The sequence below is a fragment of the Eretmochelys imbricata genome, chromosome 7, assembly GCF_965152235.1.
Source record: "Eretmochelys imbricata isolate rEreImb1 chromosome 7, rEreImb1.hap1, whole genome shotgun sequence".
In the NCBI taxonomy this organism is placed as follows: Eukaryota; Metazoa; Chordata; order Testudines; family Cheloniidae; genus Eretmochelys; species Eretmochelys imbricata.
The window spans coordinates 84994800-85004559 of record NC_135578.1 but is presented as its reverse complement, the minus strand read 5'-3'; the positions used below and the strand labels follow the sequence as shown (position 1 = coordinate 85004559).

Genomic DNA, 9760 nt, shown 5'->3' with positions numbered 1-9760 from the left:
TAAACACCAAATAACAATTCTGGTACAGGAGGGCTCTATTCACAGTTACTAGAGGCAAGAGGTAGTGAATACTGATATATTAAACAACGAGAAGTACTTGTGGCACCTTAGAGACTAACAAATTTATTTGGGCATAAGCTTTTGTGGGCTAAAACCCACTAATTGGTTAGTCTCTAAGGTGCCACAAGTACTCCTTTTCTTTTTATGGTGATTAGGGCTTTCCTCAGGGTTAGTTTCTGTCTGAAGGGGTAAACAATGCAACGAAACCTATGAGAGGAGGAAAAAGTATTGCTTTTAAGTTCTGCTGAGGTGCTTACTCTATGTACCAAGGGACATTTATAGAGGCCTTTTCTGACTTTTCATGCAGAAGATCAAGATTTGAGTCCTCCCATCCTGACTTCTGTCCCTGTAAAGAGGTACATTCATACTGGAGCAAAAATGATTTCAAACCAATAATTGTACAAAATGCAGTTTACTTGATGAGTCATTTTTCTCATCATCAGACATCAGCCTGCATTGTGGAGCTAAGTCATTGCACAATACAGAAGAGTGAGAAGTTTAGCGGAAGGATGCTGTAGTGATTAGGTCCTACAACACAGGCTGATGTCATAGTGTATGTGAATGTACTGACCTGGACCACAAATAAACTCCTACTGAGTATTAAAGAGCAGGGCTATATTCACATGTCACCGTGAAGAAATATAAACCCAAGAAAAAAACAAAGAAATTACAGTTAATTGCTTTAGTGGAACCCCCACCCCCAGCAATTCATGGTTCAATCTCTCCCTTTTGACATTTACAAGTGCAAATTGCTTATGGAATGTAATGAAAACAAAGATGATGTAATATGACTCGTTAAAAAAAAGTGATTTTTTTAAAACAAAAAGTTTGATGTTTTATTCCTTTACATGGCCTAAAACATCATGCAATGAAATGTTTTAAATGGGCATTGATGTTTTAGGAATCAGCACACTGAACAAGGTGCTGAAGTTCCCTGTAGCCTCGCCTAGAATCAGCGATACATTTTCTATTATATGCATGATTTTTTGAAATATTTTAAGCAGTCTGGACCTGATTCTCCCTTACCTTGCCCATTGCACAGTCATTTATGATCCTGTAAAGTGAATACTGAACACTGCCAAGTCAGAATTTTCCACTCACACTGGTCTGGGCAGAAAGATGCTGTAGCGATCAGTTGCTGTAAGGGACGATCTCGTGGTGTTCCTATGTCTGCTTTTTCATATAGGTGCCATCTTGAAAGATGAGAACTGGAAGATTCTTCTAATTTTTGGTTCTCGGAATCCTAGCTGACAAAGTGTGGTGACACTACAAGGTGACATCAATGTGTGTTCTAACATTACCATGTGACATAATGTGATGATGGCAATTTGGAGGAAAAAAGCAAAAAACTCAGTGATGAACATTTGGGTTTTCCTATGTTCTGTAAAGATAGATCTCTCAATCAGGAAACTGACTGGAAAAAGGAAAGATGATCTAGGTCGTGCCTATCTAAATAAGAATGTTGGCAGATGCATTGTCTCGTCTTACCCAGAATAATGAAGAAGGGATGGACAAGAAAAATATAAACTGATATTTTTCAGCCTACCAACACTACGTAATCTTGTGAGCATTCATTTGTCTGCTATGCTTGGGGGTATCTATGTTATAACACATTCTTTCCTCAACTGAATGGCCAATGTGATAACATGGTTCCTAAAAGTGATTATAAATGTTTTTTCTGCCCATATGTGAAATAAAGTGCCATAACAGACTCCCTTACCCATGGCAGACAACTGTTTGCACAAATTCTTTTTTTAGTGTAGACGAGCCCCTACTCTGCACACATTGACCAGCAGAGGATACTATACCTTGTATGGCACAGAAAGGCTACATAAAATCATAGAAGTGTTGGGCTGGAAGGGATTTCAAGAGGTCATGTAGTCCAGTCCCCTGCACTGAAGGCAGGACATGCCCACTAATGGATTCATTTGCAGAGAGCATTCAGCTGTGGCACAAGGAACCCATCCTCGGTATTTCCTACATCTGGTATCGGGGCATTTTAGATATTGCCTTTCCAATGGTTACTGACACAAAGAGGAAAGGACTTTGTTTATTAACACAATGTAATCTGTTGTCCAGAAAAAGTGATGTTACAACATTTTTCAGATTGTATCTCAGACACCAAGGCCTGGACTGTAATACAATCACAGCTGTGTTGGGGAAACCATTTACCCACACAGCTGTGTCACAAGTGTTTTGTAATGTGGCATGCTTTTGTAAGTGTGGATCAGACCTAACAGTCTTATAGTCACATTAAGGGTTAACATAAATGGTCTTTAGAACACAGTTAGCTAAAAGTTCAGGACACAGCTGTGCTATAATGGGTATCTTAAAACAACTGTAACTGCAGTGTAGCTGGGGCCAAAAATTGTAATTACAGGGAAGCACCTAGAGGACCTCCACACTTGTATTTTCTAAAGGAAGGGAGCTGAACATATCTAACTGAAACTCCTTGCTGGCTCTGTTTGTCAGGCAAGTGTTCTTTGTCTCTTCAGCTAAACTAACACTATTGATAGAGCAAGTCTTTTATGCATTTCCCACAACCTCTTTCTTGCACCCACTCATCCACCTAAAGATCAAAGGCATTGTAACATATTTTGTCTTACTTAATTTTGAACATGTTTAAACAGCTGGTTTGCTTTAATGGGTAACATTCTGTTGGGATACTGTTTGCCCTCCATCTGAGCTCTAACAGAATAAAACATCTGCCACAGATAGAAGGATGTTTTTTGAGTCACAACATCAGTTTTCAGTTGCTGAGTCACAGATTTTGCTGCATTTAAAAAATACAGATGAGAGAATCCATTTTATTTTAGGGGTGAGTATTATTGTGCCTTTTGTCAGCCGTTCACTGGGAAATGTTAGTCTGAGTAATGAGCTATGTCAGAACTGTATCTCAAACTCTCTCACACAGAGCTCTGAGTTACTCACTGTGAGCTATTTATACAATTTCAGAGAAAGTAGGAGGACAATCCATATGCTTTCTACCAATACCATTGAGAACTGAATTCCATACCTATAGTAGAAGAAAGGCAGTTCACTTTTTATGATGACCTACAACCATTATGTAGGCATGGATCTCTTCTGTCCTGACATGTTACCACACTTTATTTACATGGCTACTGTGATGAAATATGAATTTTTGCCATTTTAAAGGAATCCTATGTGTGCCTCAGTTTCCCCTATGTGCTGTAGTGTTGTCCAGGGGATAGAAAGGGTGGTTTGCTCTCTGCAAAGACTCAGCTATGAATGGTGCCCAGCTGTCTGGGGTTTAGGCTCCATATCAATGGAGCTTTTGAGAAGACAATGGCAAATCCAATCACTGGGACTTTGATATCTAGCAACCAACAATCATGGATGGCACATCTCTCTGCAGGAAGCCAAGCAGTGTTTGTCCTGCTGGAGAACAAAGGACTGGGGAGGTGTCGGGAGAGCGGTTAAGGATTGGCTGCTGGAGGAGTCAAGGACACATGTGAACTGGGACGAATGGAGGTCAGAAGGACAGGACTTTGGATTCTGTGCTGACCAGGACGGACTCTGCTGTAATTTTCTTTTCTCTGTGCTAACCAAGGACTTCCTATGCTGTGTTCCAGTTGACTAATAAACTGTTCCGTTTTATAATGCTAGCTGAGTGTTACTGCAAATGCTGATGGAGAAGGTGCTCCCTAAGGATTGTGCAAGTCTCCCTCATGGTCTTTCCTTGTTGGACTTGCTGAGTGGAATTCACAGTGTGAAGCGGGGGTGCTGAAAGACCAGAGGTCCCGCCTAAGGAGGTAGTGAAGCTGTGTGGCTCACCTTGGAGGAAGAGTGAGGCACCTAGGGGGGCTGGCACACTGAAGGGTTCCTTCCAGAGACTGTTCCTTCCAAAGCTGGAGCCATAGCACCAATCCTGTGGATCCATGACAGTTACCTTTCTAGCTTCCCGGCTGCCGATTGCACACATCTTGGACTTACATGCCAATATATGGTAGGCCTGAATCTCTTCTTTCCTTTTTGTCTTCCTCTTCAATTTTCTTTCTCTCTCCACCATCACACACATTTTCTATTGTATCTCCTGGATCCCAAGGGAATGGGGTGAGGGACTGATGGAACACAAACAGCACTCAGCCTGTATGTTCTAGGGGAGGAAAACAGGTACCGTGAAGATGCAGTATCCTGCCACCAGATGGGGCTCCCCAGAGAAACAGGACTGAAATGACCACAAACCTTGCTCTATGCATCCGATGAAGTGAGCTGTAGCTTACGAAAGCTTATGCTCAAATAAATTGGTTAGTCTCTAAGGTGCCACTAGTACTCCTTTTCTTTTTGCAAAACCTTGCTCTGTTTTCAGCAGGCGAATGGCTAGAACGAGAGTACTGTGGACACGTACCTTTCCACAGCAATGGCCACCAGAGTGAAAACTGAAGAGGAGACAGACATCCCCTGCACCAGTCCACTCATTTTACACATGATGTTGTCAAGTGGCCAACCTGGAATTACACAGATAGCATCATGGGGACACATTCCTTAAGGGCCTAGACCACCAGAAACCCACTATGCAGAATAAGCTGCATTCACCTAGGGTTGTGCAGAGCTGCCAAACCTAAGCCTTGTGAACAGGCTGATAAACTGCTGGTCATAAAACATGACTTTCAAGGATTTGTGATCTGTCTGATCTAAATTGCACTGAGCTGGCGCTTGGCAGTTGAGTAATTTTCTTTTCTAAAAGAAAAAAAACAGAGTAAATCCAATTTTCTTCCATACAATGTGGGTGATGCCTAATTCACAAGCCTGAGGATACCCCATTTAACCCTCAGTTTCTACCTTGCATTTTGGTCGCAGTCTTTCTGACTGAGGTCTGGACCAAACCCTGTAAACCATCAATGCTGCCACTAAATGCAGTTAGAGAACTGTGCAGTTTTCACAGCTGTTAAAATTTGTACAGATGTTCAGCAATCCCCTGCAGATATATTCCAAAGCCTGTAAATGTACCAGTTTTAGCTTGATTTCAGCATGCATTCAGCAATTTCCTCTAGATGTACCCATTGGTCATGTGATTACAAATCAATTTCTGAATTGGTACTAGGCTTGTGGTTTGTTATCACACTAACATGTCCTTCAGTAATGTAGTGACTTTTTAAAAAGGTGTGGATAACTGTGGGCCAGCATGAGGTGAGGATGATACTAAGCCATACTCCAGTCCATGACATTCTGCATAATTACATATTCTTTAAAGTGTACCACATTCTTCCAAGACCTAGTGAATAGCCAGACATAAATATCATCCCTGGTCATCCTCTTTTAGAGTTGTATTGAATATTTCTAACATTAATAACCAGATTTCCATTTTTGTACAACATCTGCACAGGCACTTAGCTAATAGTCTAACTCAATATTTATTACAATGTGGTTCTTCTATGAAACATGACTTGTTGTAGGGCTTTCTTTTCTTGCTCACTATTTCCAAGTCAAATGTGCTCAGTATACAAATAAAAAAAGATATTTTTTCTAACTGCCAGCTCTGTAAATGAAACATAGGATATAAAAGCCAAGCTGGACTTCTTTGGCTTGTACATGATACTCAATAAATGTCCTGCAATCGGAACTTAGTTAACAGTTCTGGTGATGATTTACATGATTATCCAGTTCCCTAAACCTGTGGTGAATCTGCAGGGTGCTCAGGAGTTAAAAGGAGAAAAATAAAATTTTAGTTACCAAAATCAGCAGCTATGACTGAATAAATGCAAGGAGCAGATTGGCTGAGTAAGAAGGGCGATTTTTTTGCGTTGTCCCTTGCCAGAGTAAGTTTGCACTTTAAGTACAAAATAACTATATAAAAGCAATGTTAAGGTTATTTTTTGTGTCAAAATATGTAAAGAAATGCAAAAATTAAAGGTTTGTTTTTTACTCTGAGAAGTGGCTGTATAAAAGTGACACCTTCTGATAAATCACTTTGGGTCCTTTGTGTATTCAGAGTCAGATCTGCTTACCTCAATGACAAAAATACATGTGATTCTTTTTCCTCCTGTTAGCATTGCAGATATAACACAGCTAAGTTGGAGTGAACCTGATCCTATTCTATCTTGTGTAACCTCAGCAGATTTGTTTGCAAGGCAAAAGGGTTGTACAGAGGTAAATAAGAGTATAATCTGAAGACACTAGAGTTGCATAGGACCTAATTTGGCCAGCAAGAACCTTAAGGTTATTACTCTTCAGATAGAAAGAACCCAGTCTAAATATCAGACCCAGATTGAGTTTTCAGGACTGGCAGATAGAAAAACATCTTTTTTACTTGTTAATTGAGCACATTTGGTAATCACTGAGACACAATAAGGATGGAACCCCACAATGGCATTTTTACAGAATCGCTTTTCAAAGTAGAAAAAACGGTTACCTACCTTTCGTAACTGTTGTTCTTCGAGAAGTGTTGCTCATGTCCATTCCATTTTAGGTGTGCACTTGCCCACGTGCGCAGTTGTAGGACATTTCTACCTTAACGGTATCCATAGTGCTGGCTATGGCGCCCCTGGAGTTACACTCCCATGCAACGGTATATCAGGCATTGCCAACCCTGCACCCTCTCAGTTCCTTCTTGCTGGTAACTCCAACGAGGGGTAGGAGGGTGGAAAATGGAATGGACATGAGCAACACATCTCGAAGAACAACAGTTGCGAAAGGTAGATAACCTTTTTTTCTTCTTTGAGTCCTTGCTCATGTCAATTCCATTCTAGGTAAGCTCAGAGTTCACAGCTTAGCAGCTTGCAGTACTGCCCTACCGAAGCCAGCATTGTCCCAGGCCTGCTGGGTTAACGCATAGTGGAACATAAAGGTATGGACAGATGACCAGGTGGCTGCTCTGCAGATGTCCTGAATAGACACCTGGGCCAGAAAAGCTGCCGAGGAGGCCTGCGCTCTGGTACAGTGGGCGGTGATGATCGCCAGAGGTGGCACTTTCGCTTGGTCATAGCAGAAGTGAATGCAGGCCATGATCCAAGAAGAAATTCTTTGAGTGGATACAGGGCAACCTTTCGTCCTGTCGGCCACGGTGACGAATAATTGTGTCAACTTATGGAACAGCCTGGTTCTGTCAATATAGAAGGCCAGAGCCCTCTGGACGTCCAAGGCATGTAGCCTATGCTCCTCCGATTTATGCAGCTTTGGAAAGAAGACTGGTAAGTAAATGTCCTGACTCGAATGAAACTGAGAGATGACTTCAGAAAGAAATGCTGGGCCTGGTCTGAGCTGGACCTTGTCCTTGTAGAAGACCGTGTATGGCGGCTCCAAGAGGAGTGCCTGAATTTCGGGTACTCGGCAGGCCGACATCACTGCAACTAGGAACGCGACCTTCCAGGAAAGGAGAAGGAGGGAGCAAAAAGCCAGAGACTCAAAGGGGGACCCGTGAGCTGCGTCAGCCCCAGATTCAAATCCCACGGCAGGACTGGATCTCTGACTTTTGGGTAGAGGTGGTCTAGGCCCTTAAGGAATCTGGCTATGATGTCCTGAGCAAAAACCAACCTGCCCTCAAAGGGTGGGTGGAAGGCTGAGATGGCCACTAGATGGACCTTGATGGATGAAAGGGACAAGCCCTGGAGCTTGAGATTCAGGAGTTAGTCCAGAATAAGATCCAGAGAAGCCCATTCGGGATGGACACCTTTGTCCACGATCCAGCAGGTGAACCGTTTCCACTTTGCCAGGTAAGTCGCTCTGGTGGAGGGCTTCCTACTTCCCAACAGGACGCGCTGAACCTCAGTCAAGCACTGCTGCTCCTGCGAGTTTAGCCCCTCAGCAGCCAGGCCGTCAGATGTAGCGCTGCCAGGTTGGGGTGCAGAAGACTGCCGTGGTTCTGGAACAACAGGGCTGACCCGACAGGTAGCTACCAAGAGGTCCAACGGGTGCTGAACCAGTGCTGGCACGGCCACGCTGGTGCTATGAGGATGATCCTTGTCTTGTCCTGTTTTATCTTTGCGAGGACCCTGGGCAGCAATGGCAGCGGAGGGAAGGCGTACATCAGAGCCCCTGACCACGGGAACAGAAAAGCATCGGACAGGGCTACTCTCTCCATGCCCTCCAATTGAATAGAAGGCATTTCCTGTTCTGCCTGGACGCGAACAGGTCCACCTGGGGAGTTCCCTATCTGTGGAAGATGGAGCTGACCACCTGACTGGACCAACGACCTTGAGTGTTGAGACTGACGGGGATAGGGACGTGAAGGGAACACCTGCCAACACTGACATGGGATCCTGACACCATACGAGGGACGCCAGGACGCTGTCTGGAATCCTGACCACTTAGTCCATGCTGTGCCGGTTGGGTACATAGACCGATGCCAGCCATGCCTGAAGAGGTCTGAGACAGAGTTGTGCGTGCCGGACATGTAAGTACATGGTGCCATTTGGCCCAGCAGCCTCAGGCATGTGTGGGCGGTGGTGAGTGGGTGGGCCTGCAAGCCCACGATGAGGTTCGCCATGGCCTGGAATCGAGTCTCGGGGAGGAAGGCCCTGACCCGAGTGGAGCTGTGGAACGCTCCAATGAACTCTAAGCATTGTATCGGGGTTACAGTTGACTTTGTCTTGTTTTTTATTAACCCCAGGGCACGACAGGTGGAACAGACCAGGTCGAGATGTCTCTGCACCTGACCCGGAGACCGGCCCCTTATCAACCAGTCATCGAGGTACAGGTATATTTGGACTCCTCGATATCTCAGGTAAGCAGCCACTGGCACTATACATTTTGTGAACACCCTCAGGGCTGATGAAAGACCAAAGGGCATCGCCATAAACTGGAAATGGCGCCCTCCCAACATGAAGCGGAGGAAATGCTAGTGCCCTGGGAAGATGGAAATATGGAAGTAAGCGTCCTTTAAAATGAGGGCAGCATACCAGTCTCCCAGATCCAGGGAAGTGACAATGGAGGCCAGGATGACCACGTGGAACTTCAACTTCTGGAGTGACTCGCTGAGGCGACGCAGGTCTAGGATGGGTCTGAGGTCCCCTTTTGCCTTTGGAATTAGGAAGTAGCAGGAGTAGAATCCTCTGCCTTCCATGTTCTGAGGAACCTTTTCCACAGCCCCCAGGAAAAGGAGGTTTTCAATCTCCTGAACGAGGAGTTGCTTGTGAAAAGGGTCCCTGAAGAGGGATGGGGAAGGGGGGTGGGAGGGGTGGTTGACTGTAAACTGCAGGGTGTAGCCCGAATAAATGGGGCACCCAGCGGTCCGAGGTGACACAGGACCAGGCCGACTGGAAAGGACGGAAGTGATTGGGGAAAGGGAGGGTTGAATCCAGTACATTGGCTGCGGCGCCATCCTCGAGCGCACCCTCAAAGTGACTGCTTCTGGCCTCCCTGACTTCTGGGACGGTCAAGTTGAGCACCCAGACAGGAAGAGGACTGGTAGCATCTCTTAGGCCCTTTGTCCTTGTTCTTCCTCTGTAGGGGCCAGACCTGGGAGCCCCCCAGGACTTAGACTGTGTGGGGGGAGGAGGTGGAGGTGGAGGAATGGCTTCCTGGACTGCTGCGGGGTGTGCAGACCCAGGGAATGGAGGGTGGCTCAGGAGTCCTTGAGCCCATGGAGCCTAGAGTCAGTTAGCTCAGAAAAGAGCCCTGAACCTTCAAATGGCAGGTCCTGTATTGTGGTCTGCATCTCCTGAGACAGCCAAGAAGCCTGCAACCAGGAGCTGTGTCACATGGCTACCGCTGACAGGACCACCCTGATAGCCAAGTCTGT

The 9760-nt window shown here is 45.1% G+C and overlaps 1 protein-coding gene across 1 annotated transcript in view; it reads right to left on the bottom strand.

Moving 5' to 3' along the window:
* Window positions 1-173: 173 nt before the first annotated feature.
* Window positions 174-9760, bottom strand: part of NPFFR1 (neuropeptide FF receptor 1) — a 28399-nt gene continuing 18812 nt past the window's right edge. Inside the window, exons 2-3 of the mRNA XM_077822850.1 lie at window positions 4430-4529; window positions 174-267 (exon numbers count right to left, since the gene is read on the bottom strand). Coding sequence (XP_077678976.1) covers window positions 174-267; window positions 4430-4529 — 194 coding nt within the window. The remainder of the gene's footprint in view (window positions 268-4429; window positions 4530-9760) is intronic.